The sequence below is a fragment of the Pipra filicauda genome, unplaced genomic scaffold, assembly GCF_003945595.2.
Source record: "Pipra filicauda isolate LSUMZ 115617 unplaced genomic scaffold, ASM394559v2 scaffold68_size4259465_pilon, whole genome shotgun sequence".
Taxonomy (NCBI): Eukaryota; Metazoa; Chordata; class Aves; order Passeriformes; family Pipridae; genus Pipra; species Pipra filicauda.
The window spans coordinates 2246021-2270829 of record NW_024104853.1 but is presented as its reverse complement, the minus strand read 5'-3'; the positions used below and the strand labels follow the sequence as shown (position 1 = coordinate 2270829).

At 38.4% G+C, this 24809-nt stretch overlaps 1 protein-coding gene across 2 annotated transcripts in view; it reads left to right on the top strand.

Moving 5' to 3' along the window:
- The window catches only part of HERC2 (HECT and RLD domain containing E3 ubiquitin protein ligase 2), a 108729-nt gene that overhangs the window by 2975 nt on the left and 80945 nt on the right, over positions 1 to 24809 (top strand). For both annotated transcript variants that reach the window (XM_027726342.2, XM_027726343.2), the window contains exons 3-4: positions 7484 to 7598; positions 16071 to 16208. In XM_027726342.2, the coding sequence (XP_027582143.1) occupies positions 7484 to 7598; positions 16071 to 16208 (253 nt within the window). The remainder of the gene's footprint in view (positions 1 to 7483; positions 7599 to 16070; positions 16209 to 24809) is intronic.

Genomic DNA, 24809 nt, shown 5'->3' with positions numbered 1-24809 from the left:
TTTTTAATGTATTAAATGGCAGATGTCTTCTGTCAAGGGGTTTTGGGCTCTGGAAAATTTTTCTATTACATGATTGGCTATTTTAGCTACTGGTTGACTAGCATGACCTAGCTGCATATGAATTTTTTTAATAGGTATAAATCCTGTCTCTTAATTCTTTGAGTTCAATGTGTACTGAATATGCAGATCTCCTACCATTCATGTTTTTGCCATCTCAACCATAGAAGGGCCTTACTGGTGTTCAGTCAGCAGGAGTTGAAAAGATGAACACAGTACTATGAGGGGTTTGAAGAAGACACACTAAATGACTACAAATTATTGTTTAGAATGGGACCCTGAAACTCTTCAGTTTGCAGCTTTTTTAACTTTTCACTGTAAATCATTCCAAGAATGAGTAGGTGAAAGTTCTTGGAGAAACAGAATTATACTTAGGAGACATACAAAGTCTTTAAAACTAACCTTTGCTGTAGCAAGATTTGGGGTGTATATCTAGAATTGGAAGTAAAATGTTTCACTTGGTGGCCTGGTGGTCTCCAAAGTCTGACTTACCCTTTTTCTTTGTCACTGCTGCTGGACAGTTTGCTCTTTCGACTTCACTGGCAGTTATTGTGGATTAAGCCAGTGAAATGTCTCTGAAAATCATTGTATTCCTTTTTGTTTCAGTTGAAGATGCTGTTGCATTAACAATGTAATACACTATATTCTAGTACTATGTGCATTAATAAGTCTGTAATATAGTGGTATTAATATAATAAGGAAAGAATGATACGTGGATTGTAGCATGGATTGTGTTTAATCACCTGTGTGCGTCACTGTTGCAGCTGGCGTCCGGGCCAAATTTAAATGTTCTTACTCAGTTTTGGGATGTTACTGCTAAGAAACAAAGGCAGTGTGATGTAGCATGTTATTACTGTTCTTAAGAGAATGTTAAAGGTGCAAGCCCTTTTGTAGTAGCAGTGAGCCTCTGGCCTGCAGGATTTACTGAAGTGGTGCAAAATGTTAATAGAAGTGTATCTTGACAATACGCTTTTTGCTTATATTAATTTATCTGAAACTAAATAATACTATTTTAGGAAGCCAAAATACTCTACAAAGACCCAGACCCACCCTATCCCGTGACTATTCTGTGTCGTTTTATTAACTTTGTGATTTTTGACCTGTGATTGTATGATTTACAGTTACTAGTATAATTTTGAAATGCTTAGAAACAATTGTTTTACTAGAAATTCTGAATTTCCTGGTGGAGCAAAATAAGATGTCCTGTGTTGTCTGAAAAAAACACAAACTGTTACAGCAGCTGAAAAATTAAATCAGCTGAATATAAGATAACATCAGTAGTACAATATGTAATCCGGCCTTCGATGATGTGTATATGTGTGTATAACATCGTTCTTAATAAAATAATCCTGTGAAGTCACAAAACAGGTGGATTTTACTACAGGTCACTTTATCATGTGTCATGTTTAACGTCACTAGGAAAGTCAGCATATAATTTCAATTTCTGATTTATTTATTTAGATTTGAATTAATACATTTAAAATCACCTACCTAATTATGACTATTTCTAGTAGAAACCATCATATTTATAGCAAAATCTGTGTGAAATAGGAGATTTTGTTTTAATGACTGTTTCTAAGGAAGACATCCTTTTATTTTAAAGAGGGGAGGTTAAAGTTGTTTATTTAAACCTAGATACTCAATTTGTAGAATCAAACTGTGCTTAAAATAATTCTGATTAAATAGATGTACTGTACTAATTTAGAATCTTATGCAGAGACCTTTAATTAGTGATGGATGAATAACTGAAAACTAGAATTGCTGTGAGCTAAGGGGATGCATGTGTGTGTTCAAATGGTGTTTAATTAGGCTGCTTATTCTGGATCCTGTGGAGAACTATTGTGCTTACTAGTAGGAGTTAGAGGGAAAACCTTTCATTTTCCTGTAGTGTGGAGAAAAACTTTAGGCAACAGTGAAGGTGCAAGAGCTGTCTACAAGTGGAACATGATGCATTTTCATCAGTTTTCATTGAGTTCATTGTTGGCAGACTATTTCTATCATCATCTTCTGCCATGATGAAAGTGAGCTTTTTAAGATGAAAAATCCACCTTTAAGAGTTGCGTTGGTTTGAAATCTTGTTACTTTCCCTTCAAAATTACATTCAGCATTTTGATTTTTATGAAAATCCTACTCTTTGAACTGGAAGACCAGCAGACTTACTACGGGGACTTTTCTAGTTTAACCCTCAAATCCATTGAAGAAATGTGGGGCTGCTGAACTTTTCTGTCTTTGCTCTCAGAGCTTTGGAGCAGTATGTTTAGATCTAACGATGGTTCACTGTGCTTTGCATAGGTGTGATAAGCAGCTGTGGTTTCAGGACATGCTTCATTCAGCAGGGAAGGAAGCTAGGACACAATACTGACAAAGACAACAATGAAAAAGGAAGCATGAGTTGAATGGATTCAAAAAAGCAAAAACGAAAGACTTGGGAAAGGACGTACTGTTCTGTGATTTTCTTTGCTATTACTGGGCTGTTTTTAATTTTATTATATTTCTAAAGAGAAATGTTTTTTAATGGACTCTTTAAAATACCATGTCGATGCCGGTGTCTTATTGTCTAGAGTTGATGGGAATGGACAGGAATTTCACTGCCAGCCCTGTTGGAGAATGGCAGCAGCATATACCAGCAGCCAAACTAGATACCCCTTGGACTTAATCAAATGTTGTACTAGACAGAATAAATTACTGTTTAACTGCAGAGATGAGATTAACAAAAGATTAGAGTGGGGGCTGCCCAGTTTACAGTAGAAATTCACTTTAAAGTCTATTTAAGGCCTTACCTTTTTGGTTTGGGATAACTAGGGCTGAGCCTTAGGTTTGTGTGGGAAGTATGGATTTGGTGAGATACATGGCTTTCAAGTGCAGAGATCAAGATGTGCTCTGGGAATGAGAAAGTGCAACAAATGGTGGAAGAGGCTTGGGGTTTGTGAAAGTGAGGTGCATAGGAGATGGGGATTGAGAGGAGGTCAACAGATGCCATGGGAAGGATGAGGGAGATTTTGAGCATGGGGAATGAGTAGGAGGATTAGGAACATGGGCTAAAGTTGCAAGGCAATGGATAGTAGTAGTGGAGCATGGAACTGCTCTTGTCCAGCGTGTAGGTGGTAGGGCAAGCAGGGACTTAAGAGAGAGATTTACATAAAGTACATCTCTGGTACTGTTGCCAGTTGCAAAAGTTTGATGAAACTTAATTATTTTTAATGTTAGCTTACTGAGTTTGTCAAGTTCATCCCTTTAAACATTCACAAATAAAGTTACTAAGGTATTAGAGGGAAAGATGTCCACATAAATCAAGCAATCTAGTGAGTATTAGACTTTACAAAACACAGATTGCTGCTCTTGTGCTTGCAACTCAAGTATGTCAGAAACAGTGAAGACACCAGATGCGTTTTTTGTCTCTTCCATTTCACTGCGGATTACCTTGTGAACTTTAAATAAAGAATTTAGTGGAAGAAGTGCCATATTTTTTTTTTTTTTTCAAAACAGAAGGCAGAGAGATACTTTCTAAATTTGTTCTGAACAAACTTCTAGTTCTCTCTGACTGCTTGGATGTGTTGATAGACTCCTTACAAATTACTGAATGCAAGAGGTATCGATGAGAGCAAAAAAAGAAAGTAATATATACTTGTTCTGGCTAAGATAGTCATAAAATACTGTAGAAAGAAAGAAAAGCAGGATTATGTAGTCAAAGCTGATATTCGAGTTTTCTACCATACATTTGACTTACTGTTATCTTCAACTGCTAGTTTCATAGGATCACAAATGGTTGAGGTTGGAAGGGACTTCGGTAGGTCAGCTGGCCTAACTCCCCTGCTCAAGCAGGGCCACCTAGAGCCCATTGCCCAGGACCAGGTCCTAATGTCTTTTGACTATCTCCAGGATATTAAAACAACCTCCCTGGGCCCTCTGTGCCAGTACTTGGTCACCCTCACAATGTGAAAGTGTTTCCTGGTGGTCAGAGGGAACCTCCTGTGTTTCAGCGTATGCCCACTCCCACTGGTCCTTGTCACTGGGTGCCACTGGGCAAAGCTTAGCTCCCTCTTGTTTACACCTTCCCTTCAGATGTTTATATATATTGATGAGTTTTTTTTCCCCATAAGACTTCTCAAGCCTAAACAGTCTCAGCTGTCTCTGCCTTTTCTCATGAGAAAGATGTTCCATGCCCTTAATTATCTTTGTGGCCTTTTGTTGCACTCCCTTCTGTATGTCCATGTTTTCTCACACTAAGGAGCCCAGCACTGGATCCAGCACTCCAGATGTGGCCTCACCAGTGCTGAGTGTGGGGGAAGGATCACCTCCCCAAATCTGCTGGTAATACTCTTCCGAATGCAGCCCATGATACCCATTAGCCTTCTTTGTGGCAAGGGCACATTGGTGGCTCATGTTCAACTCAGTCCCCACCAGGACCCTTGGGGTCTAGTCTGCAAAGCCATTTTCCACCTGAGTTACCTCCAGCCTGTACTGGTACCTGGGGCAGTTTCTCCCCAAGTGTGGGACTTCACACTTGTTGTTCAGCTTGATGAGGTTCTTCTCAGCCCATTTCTCCAGCTTGTTGAGGTCCCTCTGGATGCCAGCATGAGCCTCTGGCCTCCCCATTTCTGTAGGTTAAATGACATGTTTCTCTCAAGAGAGTGGTGAATCTTATGATTATGTATTTTTGAGATCATGAAAATAAAATTGCTTAAATAATTTATCACTTTAGAACTTAGTCTTTTCTTTCATTTTTGACTATCACGTATAGCATATAGCATCTATTTGCTGAATGTTGAGTAGATTATTAAGTTGTCCTCAGTTATGACAGATGAATTGGTTGTAAGAACTGTTTCTTAGTGATCCTTTCAGTTGGTTCCCTTGATTGTTGCTGCAAAATAAGTCCAGTGTTCCTTTACTTTCAAGCATGTCTCCTTTTTCCCTTCCCCCAACACACATACTGCTGACAAAATGTTAACTACAACCTGAGTAAAGGCAAAATTGTTTATCTGAAGGCTGCTTATGGGATAAGCTTCCACGAAGTATTTGGAAAAGGAGGTGGAACTCTCTGTGACCTGTAGTCTTGGTGGTTCCTCTATCTTTATGCAACATACCAAGAAAATTACTTTGATAAGAATTTGAACACCAAACCCAAGGCAGAAGAAATTTTGTTTACTTTTCCAGTTTTTAGTTGTGTGAAAGAGTTGAGTGAACTTTTTGCTGTGTAAAAGGATTAGAGGTAAAATGGAGAAAACAGTTCTCAATTCTACTTTGCAGGAATGCTTTCAAAAGTAGTAAATTTTCTGAAATAAAACAGTGCTTGAATTCAAAACCTGTAGGCCTTTAGATTATAAACTGTGAGAATCGTTTCCATACCAAGGTGATCTGAATGTAAAAGAAAATGTGTGAAAAGACAATTTATGAGAGAAAGAACTTTAGTTTTTGAGAACTGTAGCTTATTATGCAACCCATCTGGAGGGTTACCTCACTTGCTGTTTTTCAAGCTTGTATTTTAGCATAGGTTAGCATTTAACAGGCAAAAGTTGTTTTTTTTTTAATCTATCACATATGAGCCAAAATTAATGAAACAGTTGTGTTTTGCTATTTTCACAAGAAAAAAACTATGATAAATGAATTCCTTAGGTGCCCCTCTAAAGACCACATCTGAAGAAGGAAAACCCATATATTGTTGAAATATTTCTAGACTGAGAACAATGCAAGAAAATCACTTAATGGTGAATGATTTTTTCATTGTTGAAATGAACTATAAGATTATTTCAATTTTTTTTTTAAATTAAGCCAAATGTGAAGCTTTTAGCAAAACACAAATCTTTGCAAAAGGTCTTTATGCTGTCAAACCCTGAAGAACAGGGCCAGTACCTTTCCGTAAAGCATGGTCACTATAATTCTAGTGCTACACAGTTGATTAATCACACATAAGTTGAATAATGTCTAGCTCACACTGCATCATTTTTTTCCCCTCTTATATCTCTGAGATCAGGGCATAGTAAGTGACAGATATGTACAATGTCAGCCTACATGTACAATGTCAGCTGAAAGAAAAACTACTAAATTATCAATGTCTGAGTGAATTTCTGAAGTATGCAATATGAAGTCAAGAAACTACTAGGGTCATTTAGTGTGTTACAAAGCATGCAACTTGACTTTAATTCTTCATGTTAACTGAGATAAACTGGATTAGCAAATGTCTTTCCTGCTGGTGATTGTGTCTCTTAAAACTTTTAATCTTTATAATCGATAAAATAGATTTTATTTTGAGCTATTTCCTAAAGATAAGTGGAGTTCTGTGTGTAATGGTAAATATTTTACGGCAGTTGTGTAAGCAGCATCTGTGTATTACTTCTCAGCTTTGGATTTGAATAGTAGTTACATAACACAAAGATGCTTCTGAATAAGTATTCAGCAGGGCTTTTTTTTTTGTAATGTATTCACTCATGACTTTGGTATGCAAAAATATTTTGTTTTTCAATTTCATGTATTGCTCTCCTCCCTTACTGTTGCAAGTTATAGCCTCGAATTCCCTAGGGATGTTGATACCTGTTTTGCAGCATTTTATGAAGCAGAGAACAACATCCACAGAAGAGAAGTTATCCTGGTCATTAGAATTCTCCAAGGGAGATCCAAATTACTAAATCATCAGGAGACTTGTGTTACAGCCAGTGCTTTTGTGAGCGGTTCCAGCTACCAGAGTCCTGCCGTTTATTCTATTGCGAGTATTTGTCCTCTTGAACACTAAGCTTATTGGGAACTGACCTGGGCTGAGGCAGCTCTTTGCTCTTCTACCATGTGCAGCTGATTTTAGTCTTGATCAGTTCCATAGTCTGGTTCTGCATCTGAGAGGAGGCATTGTAGCAGTTGGAGGGAAGAAGGAGGGGCTGTGAGAGATGCCTTGCACAGGAGGACCAGTTTGAACTGGTTAAATTAATTTATTAATCAGTGCCTTGATGTCATCGTATGTTCTGGTTAAGATAACTTACTTTTCAGTTGCTGGTTTGGTGAGGGGGCTGTTGACTTTATACTTCTCTGTTTTGTGACTTTATGCAGCTTGACTTCGAATAACTCTTCCTGAAGGGAAAAATGAGACCCCGTGCCTTTGCCCCCACCCGCTATTGAATGTGTGGATAGTTCTGAGTGACCAAATCCACGCTTTTGATGAGAATTTGTCACCAAAAGAAAGTTAATTTTGCTGTCTTTGAGCCTATCTGTTTCACACACTTTTAATTTGAAAATAGCATAGCTAGAGAATCAGAGATCCTAGAAATCATTTAAATCCCAATCATACACACAGACACAATAAATATTCTAGTGAGGTGATATGTGTGTTTTCTTTCTTCTGCGACAAAATATAAAATCAGATGTGTTTTAAATGTTAGCTTGAGTTGCCTTGAGAGAAAATTGTTATGTGTAACTATATATAATGTATTATTTTTAACAGCTTGCTTTTACACGAGATGGACTATGTGGCTTGTGGAACGAAATGGTAAAAGATGGGGAGATTGTATATCCTGGAACAGAATTAATACAAAGTGGTGAACTACCTCCAAGAAAAGGTATGCATTTTAATTTTTTTTTTATTTATTCATTTTTTCTTGTGATGATGAAATTGGACTTCAAACTCCATACTGTGACAGAACTTTGGTTTATCATCACCTATCTATATGATTTGCAGGTGTTCATGTTTTGAATGAAATACAATTGAAAGTGATTTCTTAAAAGTGTACTTCAAATGAAGGCTTAAATCTGTTCCAGCCTTCTGAAATTTAACTTCATAATTAGGCATGTTATTATGAGAGAGGCTTGTGTAGTGGGTTGACCGTGGCCAGATACCACTAAAGCTGCTCTCTCACTCTCCCTCTGCAACTGGAAAGAGGGGAGATCAAAAAAACAGCTAAGAATTCATGAGTAGAGATAAGAGCTGGGAGAGGTCAGTGACTGATTACCTTCATGGGCAAAACAAGACTCAAACTGGGGATAGTACTTATATTTATTAGTAACAGGGTCAGAGCCAAAGAGTGAGAAATAAAACAGTCTTAAAAACTACCTTATCCCCATGCCTCCTTCTTTCCATGTTCTCCCTCCTACCCCCCAGCGGTGCAGGGGGACGGGGAATGGGGGATACAGTCAGTTGTTGTTTCTGCCGCTGCTCAGGGAGAGGAGTCCTTCCCCTGCTCCTGTGGGGTCCCTCCTTGGAGGAGACAGTCCTTGATGGACCTCTCCGGCATGAGTCCATCCCTCGGGCAACAGTTCTTCCCAAACTGCTGTCCCATGGGTCACTTCTCCATGGGGTGCAGTCCTTCATGAATGAGCTGTACCGGTGTGGGTCCTCCACAGGGGCCACAAGTCCTACCTGGGAAAAACCTGCTCCAGCGTGGGCTTCCCTCTCCACGGGCTGCAGGTCTCCGGCAGGACCCCGCTCCATCTTGGGCCTCCTACGGGGTTACAGCCTCCTTCATGCATCCACCTGCTCCAGCATGGGCTCCTCCATGGGCTGCAGGTGGGTCTCTGCACCCCGATGGTCCTCCATGGGCTGCAGGGCCACAGCTGCTCCACCATGGTCTGCACCACGGGCTGCAGGGGCCTCAGCTCTGGTGCCTGGAGCACCTCCTGCCCCTCCTTCTGCACTGACCTTGGTGTCTACTTTGTTATTCTCATGTTCTCACTTCGCTCTTCCCTGGCTGGAATTTCTTCTGTGCAACAGTCTTCTTTTCTTAAATATGTTATCACAGAGGCGTTACTATCACTCCTAATTGGCTCGGCCTTGACCAGCGGCAGGAAGTCTGTCCTGGAGCTGGCTGGCATTGGCTCCATGGGACAGGGGAAGCTTCTGGCAGCTTCTAACAGAAGCCACCCCCTCCCGCTACCAAAACCCAGCCACAGAAACCCACTACAGCTTGGCAGTGTCTTTTTGTTTGGTATGCTTGGTGCGTTTACAGCTGAAGCCTTTGTTTTTAAGGAAGTGGGTTGAGGAATGGGATAAAGCCGATACTGCTATTTCAAATACTGTTTACAATCTTCATAAAGTAACTGAAAGGTCACCTAAAAAACTGTCCACAATCTGACTGAGAATGTAGTGCTTTTTTCTGTGTGTGTGTGCCTTTCAGTGTACTTGAGAGCCGTTCAAGCATTGCAACTCCTGCAAATGGCAAAGAAATACATCCATTTAGAAAGATTACTTTGGTAGAGGTGGATTTTGTTTTGTGATGGGCTATGCCAGAATGGAGGGATTCTGCTCTTGCCTTTTTTCCATCTTCATATTATGGTGCTTTTTTGACTCCTTATTGAAGAGGAAATTAAACTGTTCAAAAAAAGAAAAGATTTGTTTCTTAATCTGGCTGAAATGGATTTACCAAATGGTGAGATAAGTTTTGTCAGTAATTTATAAGACCCCCAAATAAATGAGAAGGGTGGAAATACTGCCTTTGGTATCAGTGAACTATTATTTCAGCATCTGTTACTTCCTGAACTGTACTGTTGGATAGACATGGTATTTCAGACTACTTCTGCTCAATTCCTTATGTAGACAATTTTTTTGTAACTATAGTATACCTTCTTTAAAAATAGGAGGGAGAGGAATGTGTTTTTGACTAGAGGAAGTTATTCCTACAGGAAAGAAGCTGTAATAGTTTATGAGAGGAGGGTGAATTCTGTGTTATTTTTATCAAGAGTACAAGCTTTGTAGGTTATGAGTGGCTGTGTGCTGTAGTAAGGACTAGAGTTATGCTCCTAGCTGTTTCAGAGTTAGAAATCTTTTGTCTTTCTTCTGCTGCTGGCCTTTTTGAATATTATTGCTGACGCTGGACAAAAATACAGCTGATCTTATCAGAAAGGCTACTACAATAGCTTCCTATGAAATGAGTGAAGGTAAGGTAGTGTAATACTTCTTTTTTCTTTGGATTGGCCAGTTCTGTGTGTATTACTAAAAGGCCTTGTAAACTTGATGCAGTGCAGGGAAGGATCACCCCCTAAGTGAACTATGGAAAATGCTTTCCTGTTCACCGAAAGCTCATGAGAGAGGAGTTGTGATGGTCGTAGCATAACAATTCCACACACGCTGCTTTCATGTAGCGAGAAGATAGCATCTATAATAAGGAAGACTATAATAAAGCAAATAACTACTTTACCAGTGAAATTGATTAATTCATATTTTTGTACCAGATACTTACACCTTGTTTTTAGAGTTGTACCTGTGCTGGTCTTTGAGAGAAAACTATTCTTCCACTGACTTTATAGCTAAGAAGCTGCAGTTGAATTGATACTTTTGTTAGTTATGGTGCTGTACTGTTTTCAATAATTCTGAGAAAGCTTATAGAAAGGTGTCATAGTATAATAGGTTTTAGTTTTCAGGGGAATCATTGAAATATCAAGTAGGAAATTGCAGTCTGTCACTTCTGATGCAAAATGTAGAGAGCAGTGTAAAGTAAAAAACCAGAAGTGTTAGGTAAGTCAGTCTTCTGTGACTTCACATGTTCATCCACATGGGGACATTTGTTCTGAATAATGATGTGATTTTTTAAAAAATGCTGTATGTGTGTATGTGTGACTTCAAAGGATCAAAAAGGTATAAGGTGTTAAAGGCTGTAGGATACTGTTACTTAAAAATACAGAATTTCTGACAGTTTACTTTATACAGTAAAGTCTTTTATATTACCTTAAAGCATCCAAGCTGCAATCAGGCTTTTGAAAGCTTTCTTATATCCATAGTGGTGGTGGTGATGTTGTTGAAGGGAGACTGCCACTTGTTTCCAGTACTGTATTGTGATGGTTTGACCTTAACCAGCTGCCCACCCTTTCAGGTCCTCACTTGCTGCCCTTCCTCAATAGGACTTCAAAAAGGAAAAGCTTGGGGATTGAGGTAAAGCCAAGGAAATCACTTACCAGTTACTGTCATGGGTAAAATAGTGTTGAGAAAAATTAATTTAGTTTATTTTAGTGCCAGTTAAGATAGAATTGGATGTGAGTAACAAAGATGAAAACACCACCTTCCCCTTGCCCTTGCTTCTACAGGAGTTAAGCGTGGGTACCACATGGCACAGGTCACACCTGTTCCTTTCCACAGCTGGAGAGTGTATGTTCTTCGACATAGGTACTTCTAAAACATCTACTACTCTAAATGCTGCAGTAATTTAGAACTTTAAATAAGAGCTTTTTCAGGCTCTTAATGCTTAGCATCAATGTGTGAATTCTATTATAGTGAAGTTAGCCTTCATAAGCGCCACTGTGCTGGGCCCTACAGGATTGTAAAATGCAACGATCTTGCTTACTAGACTGGAGCTTTAAGAAGAAAGAGCTAATCAAGGCTATTTTTGGTCAGTGTCAATCAGATTGTATATTTGATTCTGTTAGGCAGTAGTGGATCACAGAAGCAGAAAAAGTGACGGTCAGTTTGCACCTCTGAACTTGCTTGAATTGAGTTTCGTGAAATCGAGATCTAGGTATTGGTCTGTTTAGTTTGTGCTTAGTTTTTTGCTTAAATGATCTACAAATGTAATTCAAGGAGTGGGAAAAGTACATACGAGTAATGAGAGTTATGAAAAACCCAGTGGTTTTATAAAAAAAGGAATATATATTCATCTCAATATTCAGACTTAGATACTAAATTGACTAATTTGGAGATAAACAAGAGAGACTGCTGTAAGTAGTCCCTTTTATTCAGTCTGTTTTAAGAAGTGTTGACTTCGTACTTTACTCCATGGTAACTCTTTTTCCCCCGATGCTGTCGCTCTCTGATGCTATCTGGACTGCTCAAAACAGGCACTTCATTTTTTCAGTGGATATTAGCAGTGGCAATAGATATGCTATTGATAGCAAAAACCAGTTTGTTTCTCTCTAGGAAGAAGATGCAAGTAGTGTGTTTTTTCTCTTCCATTAGCAAGAACATTTGGTTAGGAATAACCTCTTTTTGTTTTTTCTTCATGGCACTTTCAGAAAAACATGTTTGATAAATGTGTTAAACAGAATGTGTTTGCATGTTTCCAAGTATCATCTGAGGACACAGCTGTGACAGTACTGATGTCCAAATACAGGTGCACTTGCAGCGTGGCATGTACTTAAAGGATAATCAGGCTGCCCTTGGGAAATTTGGATTAGATTAATATCTTGTATACTGGAAACTATGTACTGAAAATAATAAAAAGTATTAAATAATATTATTCTTACTAAATTTTGAAGTTAGAGAACTCTTACTGTAAATTCTTAAGACATACCAGTGAAGTACACAGGTCCCTTTTATGGGTTACTATTTTTTATTTATTTTTGATTCCTCAGACTTTATAGGTGGGAATTTCTGTTTCAATTAGCTATTCTAAGTTTCAGGGCAAACCCATGAAATTATTAGCCTCATACCTCTGTCCTGCCTTTGGTAAATACTGTGGCTTCCTCTTCTATTCCCCCATTACTGAAAGTTGGACCTTTGTCAGCCTGATGCCATTGAATCCACAAACCTCATTCAGTGTTGCACCTGCAAGCAAATTAAATAAAGTCAAATGCCACAAGCAATTCCAGAGAGGCTGGCAGAAATGAAATCTTTATGGTAAGAATAACAGCATGTGGAATTGGTGATGGTGGCTGCTGTTCAGACCATGTGTGTATCAAACCATAGTAGTATGCAGGCATGTAGGCTGGCTCCTGCTTTGAGCTTCCTCTTTTGTGTAAGAAAGAACTTGTTAGAAGTGAGAAGTGTTGCTTTGCACACCCTCTCTTCTGCTTTCCCTGACCCAGCTATGGGCTGTACCCAGTGGCTCAAGAATTCAGTGCTCAGCTGGGGATTATTATATTCTCTCTGCAGGACAGAGGGAAACCTGTAATCACCCTGTTGGACAGTTTGACTTCATAAGAGTAAAATGCTCTATTGCAAATTCAACAGATAATTTAAAGAACGCATTTAAAAAAATAGTACACTAGGGAAGAAAAGAAACTTTATTTCTGATTAGAGTTAGGAGGTCAGAATCTTGTATCATCCTGACTTCTATATCGGGAAGGGTGTGTAAACATGGCTTGCAAATGTATAGGCATGCGTTCTTCCCTCACAAATAACTATCAATTGAAGCTTACACACACACACATATATATATACGTATAAGAGAACACTTTTACAGAAAACAAATAACTATTTCGTATTGCAGCTGAAATACTTCCTGAATCTGGGACTGCCAAATGCTGATTTAGAGTAGTTGTGAAATACAGCCCTTGCCTAAGCACCCTGTGTGACTTTTTGCCTTGTGAATGGCAACATCTGTGGAGAAAAGTGTTGCAGGCTTTCTCTTTCTGCTGAGAGATTCCTAATGATACCCATTCATTGGCATTTCAGACCAGCATAAGACCATACTGCAATATGTAGTGGAGGCAACTATGTGGTATTGTCTTTTTTTAGTCATTGATTATGAAATGTTTCACTTCTAGTGCTTCCTTTTCATCCTCCATTTATACTGGATTGGGCTATGGCTGTCTAAGATAATGCAGACATGGTAAACTACTGCTCTCTGATTTGGGAGCTAATTTCTAGTTGAGGATGGTTACTACAGTTGCTCGATTTTGACTGGGTATGCCTACCTGCCTCAGCTTAAACCAAAACATAGTTAAGAGAAAGTTCTTTCGGGGAAATGTTACACAGTTGTTTTCCCCCACCACAATATTCACACTTTGAGAAAAATTAAGTTAAATCAGGTTGTCACACTGCACTGTGTTTTTGCATGCATTGTTTTGAAAACTGTCTTATAACTTGTTACTTTGACCCATTCTGGCTTTGCTCAAGATTTCATTCTTCCTGCCCCTCTTTCTGAAATATCTTTGGGTCTCCCTTTTTACAAATCTCTTTCATAAGTGTAACTGAGCTTCCATAATTATGATGTCTGTTTTGCTGCTTTTGATTTAGACTGATACCAGCTTTGTCCCTTAGAGGGCAAGTGGTTTTTTGCAAGTATAGTGAACTGTCTTTTAATGAGATTTTTAGCTCAGCTCCTTCCCACTTTTTCTCTCATTGCTCCCCTTTCCTGTTCATGCAAACAAAAAATTCTCCTGTGGATTTACATGTTGTTTACAGTACAAAGCTTGAGTTCTCACCTGGATTGGGACCTTCTGTATTTGCAGTGAGGAGCTGGACTAAATGACTAAGTTTGTAGCCCTTGGTTGTCATCCTTTGCCAAGGATCTATTTAGAAGTTCTCGTACAGCTGCCTGCAAAACAGTGTCTTGGCACAGCACCCTTCTACCCACTAACTAAAATTCCAGACCTTGTGAAGTGTGTCACTAGCTGTGTGGGTGAGTGGCAAAACACAGATTATGGTGTTACTGTGGAAATATTCTGAACCACTGGGGCTGAACAGTGTCCTTAGTTATAATGGATTCTGTACCTTTAGTATTATTTACTTGTGCCTTTGAATAGAAGCAGCTGGATTGAATCACATTTTGGACATTGTTATCATGCTGATGACTCATAGGCTGTTCCTCAGTGTTTGAGGGAGACAGTTGTACCCTCTATGATTACCACTTAAAAGAGGGATATCCAAGCTGCATTTTCTTATTCTCAAGTGACTTTGTTATCTCTTTAGCTCACAATCTCAGCTCTAGCATGGATACTGCAGTTATGTCTCTTCTTCCTTTTTTCCTGCTCTTCAGTCTTGATCTTCCACCTCCTGAGTACTTCTGTCTGACAGGTTAGGAAATGCTGGCTTTAATTTAAAACTTGTATAATTAAGGCACCCCAAAAAGGTTTATTTGGGATGTGCTATTGTCTATAGCCTAACAAATTTTACACAAAGAGGTAATCACAGATCCAGTTACAACCAGATTAAGCATTAATTTTCTGTCAGGCCAGATGGAAAGAGTAGTTGAATGGTTTTGTACATTTGATAGGTGTATTTTATTTGTTCTGAGCCTTTGAACTCTCTGTCAGAGTGAGGCAGGCTGCAGTCAGATGTTCTGTGTCTGGCTACAGCTGTAAACCCCTCATTATTATCTTCTGAAATAATGCTGGTACAAATGCGTTTTTTCTGGGGATGTGTGGGGTGAGATAGGAAAACAGACAAAATACTAGTGCTTATCTGACATGCTGTGGCTGGGACATTTAGGGAGGGAGTCTCTCTACACTAGATGGGCAGATTGGAATGGAAGACTGGCCAGTTGTGTAAGAGCCAGGTGAAAATGGCTGGAACTAAACTCTTCAGGGATAAGTTTCAAATGCTGGACTGGAGTAATTTTGAATGGTATTGTTTGAAAAGAAGAGCAGGGCGAGGAAGGCTGTTGCCCACATGTCCCTTAATTGCAAGGCAGACTTATGCATTGAACTGACTTGGAGCATGGATATGGAAATCCATATTCCCTGTATGAATAAGGACAGATGTCCAGTTCTCTAATTCTACTGTGTTCAGAAAATTAGGACTTTCATGGAGCCTTTGATTACAGAGATAAGTGACTAATGTCTGTGTTCTGTCTTTATGAAAGTAGTCTCAAAAGGATTGGAAATGCTGTTTTATTGCTTGGGCAGAAAATGGTGGTATTATTTTCATTACTTACTGGTAATTACTAAGATGCTGGATACATTACAGATGTTGAAATACTGCTGCATAAAAGTAGTGTAAATGGCAATATAGAGCTCTTCATGATTTTGAAATTAAGGCAATTACTATCTTTTTCCTGTGTTGGAAATGGAATATAGAAACAAGTAAATTCTAGGGAAATGCTGATAGTTGGGAGCAAAATCTGACTTAAAGTGCATCCTTTGCAGTACTGTGTTGCAAATCCGTTGCAAGTCTTACATGACGGTATTGATATTAAACGTTCATCACTCCAAGGAGATTACAGTGGGGATTTCTGGGTTTTAAGGTCACTGTCTTACGAAATGTAAGATGAGACCTAGCACCTGTGACAGTTAATATGGTGAAATACTACTTCCCCCCACCCTGTGCTCTGAATGGTAGACAGTATTGCTCGAAGCTTGTGGGCTGGGTATTTCACCTTTACATGTCTAATATAGACCTGAATTCAAAGGGAAAGTAGCTTAACTGGTCTTTTTTTTGTTTCCTTTAGATGACAGCACTGAATGCCAAACTGCATCAAAGAAAGAAGAGCAAAACGACAAAGAAAAGAAAGATGAAGAAGAGACTCCACTGCCCACTTACAGGGCCAAATCGATTGTTGAGAGTTGGGTGTGGGGCAAACAACCAGGTATTACAGCTGTTTTGGTTATTGTCACTGAAGCATTATGTGTTCTCTATTGATCACTACTTTTGTAGCATCAGGAAGTATTTGCATCAAATGTACTTGCTGACAGATGGATCTGTTAGGTTAGTGAAATAAGTTGGATAAGTGGTTAACTATGATTTAAATAAACATTTACTATAATTAATTTCAGATATAATTAGACTCATAACTTGAAGAGTCAATTTGCACCTTTTGGCTGCTTGAAGGAGTGATAAACTGACTTGGAACAAATGAAGTTGTACAGTGAAATGTTCCAATGTCTTCAGAATATTTCTTTTCAGGTGAAGACGTTAAAAAGAAATGGCTTAGTTTCTGAAGCCTGAATGTTGTGCAGGCAATAAAGGTTTAATAGGTTTAATAGGTGATTCGTGGAAGGAAGGTTGAAATGGTTAGTTCAATTAATTGTTTGTCCTTTGGACAAAAGTCCAAATTGACTTCTGTTGACAGTAAACTTACCCTTTGGTGGAAAAATAGTTTGTGTGTTCACATCTTCATGTGGGGGTCTATAAAATACTGATTTTGATAGAGAAGCCAGTTAAAGTTCATGGCTGTTTGTTACTGTAGATCAGCAGTTCATTGTCTAAAATAGTCCATGTTTAAAAATAGCAGATCAGAAGAAGCTTCACTTTGGTGGTTTGTTTTACAGTTCTGGTGCACGATGTTGCCTGATTCAGATGTTGGCATGTACAAACTTCAGAGACATCTGTTGTGCCACTTGTCCTTTCCCCTCACCCAGAAACACTTGAAGGTCCCCAGGAAAAGTATTATCTCTTCCGTGCCAGAATCTGCATCTGTGTAGCTCTGTTTACTAGGGAAGCTGTTTGTTTCTGTTGAGCCACAGGTCAGCTGCCAGTCTGCTGTCCTCTGCTCTGTGCCAGCCAGCTTGCTCCCTTTTCTTAAGGGCAGGAGGACAGATGGATGTGGTGTCACTCTGGTAGTGGGACAGAATTTTGCAGTATAGGAGGAATGAAAAGAATTGCCACTACGGTGGAAAGGGAGTGAGAATTGAATCTGTTGAAGAGATATAAGCAGAAGGTCACATTATTTATGTTTTATATTCTTATTTAATGTCTGTTACTGAACAGTAAAATAAAACTATTTACGAAATGGTAGCCTAAATGTTAAGTGTCTTACCAAATTTCTTCCAGCTGACCAAGGTGTTTGGGACAAAACCTGGCCTTTAAGCTCACCCTCCAGCTATTTCTTGAAAAAGCAGTTGTTCAGAAAAAAAAGGATGTATGTGTGTTAGGAGTTGTCAGAAAGAAATAACGTGCTGTCTTATAGTTACTTTTAGTGTTTATATATAGTGTGGTTTATTGGCGCACATTCTAGAGATAACTTGTGAAGACTTTATAATTTGTCAGAAATAAATTTGTATTCCCTGGTCTCTTTTACCATTTGTGCTTGAAGTTTGTATCATCTAACTGTGACATAAAAATCCTTAAAAAATACTGCAAACGCTCCTACAGTGTTAAGGGTGGCTTTTGTTCATGGTGGTGGGTTACCTTGTTAATTTTTGGTTTGCATTTGTCAGAAGTATAGGTAATAGCTGCCTTTTTGACCCATCCTAGCTTTTTTTTTGGCTTGATAATTAATTTTGAAAAAATGACAGAGAATCAGTTCAGTTTTGATATTTTGTATAAATGTTTCATAAAATGAGAAAAACTGTTCTAAGCATTTCTTCTGTCTTCCTTCAAAAAACCAAACTTTTAAGTATTTGCCTGTCAAAACCATGAAGAAACTTTTGAAAAGAATTGTTTCTTAAATATATCATTGCTGATCAAGTAAGAATTGAAGACTTTTATGTCTTTAATTTAATGTTTTCATTTATGTTTTGTATTCCTTTAAAAGAAGGGTATAATTTGGAGATGTGAGATGTGGAGTTACATTACAAAAAGAACTGAAGAGGCATTTAAAGTCTGTGTTTCAGGTCAATGCACTGTTGTATTTCTAGTGAGTTTAATGATTTACAGTCCTACATTATGGAAATAGCAATTAGGTATTCAACACTGCATATCTATGTTTTAGAAGTGCTGTAATAAAACCTTTTTTGCCAAGCGTGGAGGATCATGCTGTTGATCTTCAGCAGGCTAATCTAGGTCAGTGGGCCTTGTGACATCCCTCCCCCAGGGTCTTACTATTCCAAGTGCTGTAAAAATCTGTAAGATAGTAATAAATACATGGGTAAGTAATTATTTGACTTGAAGGTGTTTTTCCTTCTCTTTTACATCTTACTGTTCTTCGATTTCTTATTCAGCTCTTTTCTGATATTAATGTTGAACTATTCAGGCCTCATTTGTGATGTGAGTTCTCCTTTAAAATGTCTTCTCCCTGTCGTATTTGTACCAGGTTGAGTATGTTCGTAAAGCAGTTCTTCCTAAAAATCTCTTTTAACTACTTTCATCAATTTTCTTTTCTGGAGATACTTGATTTTTAACATCTTATATGATCTGGAGAGTAGTCCAGGTGTTCAACCCTAGTAGGGGAGAAAGAGAGGAAACCCTTTGAAGTGGTTGTTCAAAGCCTACAGAAAACAGAGTGGTATTTCATCTTCTTGGGCTTCTTTTTCTTAGTGGTGATATGCTTAAAGTTGGCTATATTGAACCAAATGAAAGGACAGCCTAGTCCAATGTCCTGACAGCAGTGGCATAAATAACAGTAACCAAGCAAATAATGAGGTTCCATGTTTATAATACATTGTCTGTAGCCTATTTTCCTTGAGACGGAGGTGGTAGTATGGGGCAGTGAGAATGTGCATTTGAATTCCATCCACCTCCCCCTTTTATTTTCCTGGAACATATGTGTGCATGGCATAACTTAATATTTTTAATATATTTATGTTTAATATTTTTTATGTAGATTTTTTTCCCCATTAATTTGTCTAATCCCTTTTGAACATTCTGAACTTTTAACATCCACATCTATATGTAGCAAGGAGCTTTGTAATTCATCTGTTTATCTCGTGAATATTCATCTTTTGGTCCTTGACTTGATTTTCGCATTTGCTGGTTTCACCTAATGCCCTGTTGTGGAAGAGAAAGTGAGTAGTTGTTCCTTACTTCCCCAACACTGGTGGGGTGGGTTCTTTGTGTTCTAAGAATTCTGGCATAATCACCTCCGAGTTGTATTTGTCCATCACTAAAGATCTTATTTCATGCAACTTCTTTGCATACGGAAGCTATTCTCTTAGTTCTTCCCTCTGTTTTTTTTTTCTTCTATATTTTTGTACCAGAGAAGGTAGGTTGGGAAATGTATGTGCTTCTTCAGCTGTGGGTACCTCATGGGTTTCCTGAAGTGGTATAATGATCCCTGGTTTTTGTTTTGTCTGTCTTGATAACCTGTTTTTCCAGCTGCTGTTGTACAGCAAACCAATTTCTTCTTGAATTTACCATACTACAGTGCCAAGATTTTATCCCTCAGTGGAAGGTTGATTTGAGACCTTTTTATAGGGAAAACTGGGATTTTTGTCTCCTTTCCTCGCCAGTGTATATCTAACATTTTACTGCTTACTAATTTAAGTGCCTACATGTTTTTGCAGTTGGCTGTCATCTTTACTGATGTAGTACCAACAGACTTCATGGCCCAAATATTTGTCTCCATTTTCACCCAATTTTACACATTTCTGTGGGACTTGTTGTTGCCTGTAGTGTATGTAGGCTATTTATTCATTTTCCATATGCATTTCTGTCAGTGCTAATGGTTAGCACTTTTAACATCTAATATATGTCACTGTTGGGTGTTTTGAAATGTCTTCAGTACACACCATGCTGTTGTAGATATAAAATCTGAGAGATTTGAGTATTTTTGACTTCCATCCAAAAGTGCAGTTTTCCCTTATTCCCTTAAGATGAATCCTCTTTGGTTTTTTGTTTTGGCAGTGGTGGTTTGGTGTGGTGTTGTTTTTTTTTTTTTGTTTTTGTCCCCCCCCCCTTCACCCCATCTTGAAAGGAGGACTAGCTAAATCTTTCTCGAAGTTTAGAATTGTAGAGCCAGGTAACTGTGGATATAGTTGAGTATTTAGTACCACTTGATGTAAGGTAATTTTTATTTCTTGAAAAGATTAGAAACAGTTCCACTGGTGCAACAACTATTTGTCTAAAAACTGAGCTTTACAAACAAATAAATTGTGATTCAAATTCACTGTAATCTGATCTCATTTCTTATGTTTAAGATGCTAAATATTGCATACTTACAGACAAAGTTAGTTTAAAGTCACCTTAATTGCTGTCTGACTAGAAAATGACACTTTCTACTTAGAAGTTTCAGTAGGGGTGCTACTGTTCTGTTTCCCCTCAGGACAAGAAAGTAAATGAGGAAATAATCTTAATGCAAACATCCTTAAATGAATAAGCAATGTACAGTTGAAGTGGGGATATAGTTTTTTTGTGTAGTCAGATCTGGTTTGTATTAATGGTGCATTAATCTGTTATGATGGTAAATCAGTGTCATGGTGTTGCACTTCTGGGGTTTCCTCATATGTGAGTGAGGGCTTGTTTACAGACAGTGCTGCATCTTGTTTTCCGATATTGTTAGTACAGCTGATTGCACAAAGAAATGATTTAGAGTCAGCACCAAACACGGAAGATTAAAATTAACCCTGTGACTTCAGTGGGCTATTGTTGAGTTACCCGTCATTAGCAACTGCAGTTGACTCTTCCTGTGTTTGCTTTGTGAAAGAGAAAGTGATACACAGAACTTCCATCCTGTAAGGGGCTCCTAGTTACATGGTTAAATCTAAATTTATACTGTGTGCAGAAGGAATTAAAAAGTAGTCATGACACTGAAAAAACTTGCTTTTAACCTTCTTTATTTTGATATTTTCTGCTTTTATTAAATTTCTTGATCAATACTCATTTGACTCAGCATTTTTAAATCTAAAGGATGAAATTTGACCTCCCCGTTCTACATTTCTTAGAACTTCTCCATCCCTGTTTTTTTCTTTTACTTTCTTGCCACTAGAAACAGATTTTAACTTGCCTTCACATCATCATTGCATCCCATTCCCTCTGCCCCTGTTTCCTCTGCCCCAGCTTGAAACCACTTTTTGAGCTCCAGGTAACTGTTTGGTTGCTCCTCATGCCCTTATAAGGGGAGTGTATGCATGTGTGTATGTTTTTATACACACAGGAATTTCAGTTCTTGCTGTTTTGTTCTGTGTGTCATGAGTATTTGAACATCAATTTAAACAAGTTTTGCTGATGATTTAAAACTTGGAAAATTATAGAATCATACAATATGCTGAATTGGAAGGGACCCATCAGGATGGAGTTGAATTCCCAGCCCTGCACAGGACACCCCAAGAGTCACACCAGGTGCTTCTTGAACTCTGTCAGGCTTGGTGCTGTGACCACTTCCCTGGGGAGCCTGTTTCTCTCTGAGAAAAACTTTTTCCTGATATCTAACCTAAACCTCTCCTGACACAGCTTCATGCCGTTTTCTCAACTCCTCTCACTGATCACGAGAGTGAAGAGATCAGTACCTGCCCCTCTGCTTCCCCTTGTGAGGAAGTTGTAGACTGCAGTGAGGTCTCTCCTCTTCTCTCTCCAGGCTGAACAAACCAGTGACCTCAGCTGCTCCTCGTAAGGCTTCCCTTCCAGACCCTTCACCATCCTTGTGCGTCCAGCCACGTAATGAGATGGATTTTGAATGCACATGCAACTAATCGTTATTTCTCCTGCTGCATACTAATAAAGTCAAGTCTGATGGTGGTCATGTTTTTAATTGGGGAGCAGACTTCAGAAAGCTAAAAGCTAAATGCCCTTTAGGCATTATATTCTTTGTTGGTATAAAATAACTTTGGGAGCATATTTAGGTTTGTTTCTGAAGGAAATCATGTGTATGCGACTGCATTTTTGTCCTTCCCTCTAACTTTTGAATTCACTTATTCTACAGGCTTAGAGGGTCATTAGAAGCCCGTTAAGCCAAGCCAGCTGCATCCTTTATCTCCTCTTTGTCCAGTGGAAATAGCACATAGTGGAAAGGGAAAGAAGAGACAAAATAAAAAGTTCTCTAGGAAATTAGAGCACATTAGTTCTGCTGATGACAGGAATGTGTGCTCATTATAACAGTAGATTCCTGCCAAATTCTCTTTGAAATGTGTTTTCAGGTCTGAAATCTCTCCACACTGTAACGTCTATGTTTGCTGTTACTAAAGCTTGTGACTCAACCCAAGTCCTTGAAACTTTTCAGTCTGATATTGGCATTTTTAAGGTGCTTAATTTACCAGTCAGAAGCCTGTGGTGTTCCCTACAAGAGCTGAGGAAATGAGTGTTAAAGTATGAAGCATGTTAAGGTGTTTCCTTGAGCTGCTAAAGCAGGAGCAAACATGCCTTAGGACAGGAAACTTATATTAGGCTCAGGTCAGGTTAGTGTTCTGGCTGTGGCTAAGATGGTTTAAGAAGTCACCGTCTTCTTATTTTGTTCCATGTTTTGCTCAAATATCTAAATCACGTGTCACTTCTTAATACTGTTCTACCAAAAAGTCACAGTTAGACAATTCCACTGTTTTTTCCTTCTAATGCAGAGAACTTTGGGCAGGAAGAATTAAGAAGTGCAGACATGTGATTACGTTAATTGTTGAGGGGAGAGAGATGTGATAAATTTTAACAGAAGGTGGTAAAGCCCTTACCTGTCTCTACTGCAGCCAGCAACATCTCTAACTATAGTTGTCAATTAACAAGTATTCTGCTAATGGTGATTTGAGAATTTATACTGGTATGGTATGACTGTGAGAATTTATACTGGTATGGTAAATAATGTGCCTCCACCCTCATAGAATAACTGGCAAAGCATAGCATTGCAAGGGATGGTTAACATCAAGGGCTGGTGTAGTGACATATGAACAGTTTTGTTTAAAGAGTTCCCTGTAACCTTCTCAGATGAAACTTGAATCGTTACTATTAATAAGCTATTCTCTCACTAGACTATTTAGTTCATTGGTAATAAGTGTTGCTTAGACTTGAGAGTTTATTGAAATGAGTTTCACTGGGTTGATTCTCAGATATATTTAAATCTTTCTAAAGATGAACGGAATTTTTTGTAAAGATAAATTTACTTATGACACAAGAGAAAATTTAAAGCGAGGAAGTGTATAGATATATCTCACTTAAAAATAGCATTACTTTAATAAAACAAGGCAGTCCTTTGTTCAAGTCTTAGCTGTCTGAGTTACAGGACTACTGTGACCTGTTCCAGCCTTTACTACACTTTGTATATGAACTTTATTTTAAATTCTTGAAATACTAAAGGAGTTTGTATTTAAGAGTAGAGTTATTTACTTCTAGTAGAAAACCTTCCTAAAATTGTAGCCATTTGAGATTTTGAAGGCAAAGCAAGAAGGGGTAAAGAAAATAATTTAATTACAGCTAAATTCAGTAAACTTAAATTTATTCTTTATGCAGGTTATTTTTATATGGCTTGTATCTTGGTGAGGCTAAATGATATTTTCCATTAAGAAAATTTTCATGCAATGTTTCGGTATTTGAAAAATAGTGTATTGTAACTGAACAGTTCTTCATATTGCTAGTTTCTGAATGCAAAGACCTTGTGGGGTTTAGGGCTAATCACTTGAAAAATGAATTTTTTTCCAACCCTTTTTGTCTTCATAAAAAGTCAAGACAGAATTGTAGTTGATTCCTTTTCTAGCTTTTGTATTGTCTTCATTTGACTTAATTTGTGGACATTGACTTCACTGACAAGAAAGCAAAGTAACTTGCTTTTTAAATCCCTTAACTTTAGGAAATGCTTTTGTGAGGTTTTTTTCTGTGAGACATTGCAAAGTCTGTGGAACCATGGACTGTTTTTGTATTAAACCAGAACTAAACCTTTGAGGTATTAAAAATGTACAGTAATGTTGTCTTTTTTTTTTTTTGCCAAATGAGCCAGCTGTTCTGTCAGATCATTGAGTAGGATGTTGGGCATCTTACAGGTTATCTTTAGTATGTATTACTGAACCATTAGGAATTAATTCAGTAGGTGCTGCTATGAAACTTTTCCTGCAGACACACAGGACCATGTGTGTATACAATGGCCCAGCTCTGTGACTGGCACTGCTTGATGTGCATACGTGGTATGCAGTGTAGGATTCTGTTTCTGTTCATTCAGAGTTCATACAGTAGACTGTGTCACCTACTGCATCGGCATGGCTGGGATGCTGATAATGGCAGGGCTATTGCCCCGAATGTGAGCTCGCTGCCCAATGCACAGCACCAGTTTAAGCCCCAAGACAAGGTGTTCCTAATTCTTTATTCTAGTTTGCACAAAGTAGGGAGCTGGGTGGTAACCCATAAAAGGCTGGCACCCCAATCATCAAAAATTTACGCCATCTATATGTTTTGGCAAACAGAAATCACGGTTCGCTGGCTACAAGTTACATAGTTCTCTTATTAATTAGTGTTCTACCTTCTATTTGTTAAATGTTTGTCTCATTTCTCATGCTAGTTAGTCTGCATGCTTGGTCTTTCTCTTTATTTGAGTCAATGGGTTTCTTGAATCAGTGGGTCGTGAGTCGGTGGTCACAATCTCCCCCTGCCAGAATTATCTTTTATCTAGTTGGAGTTGATTTCA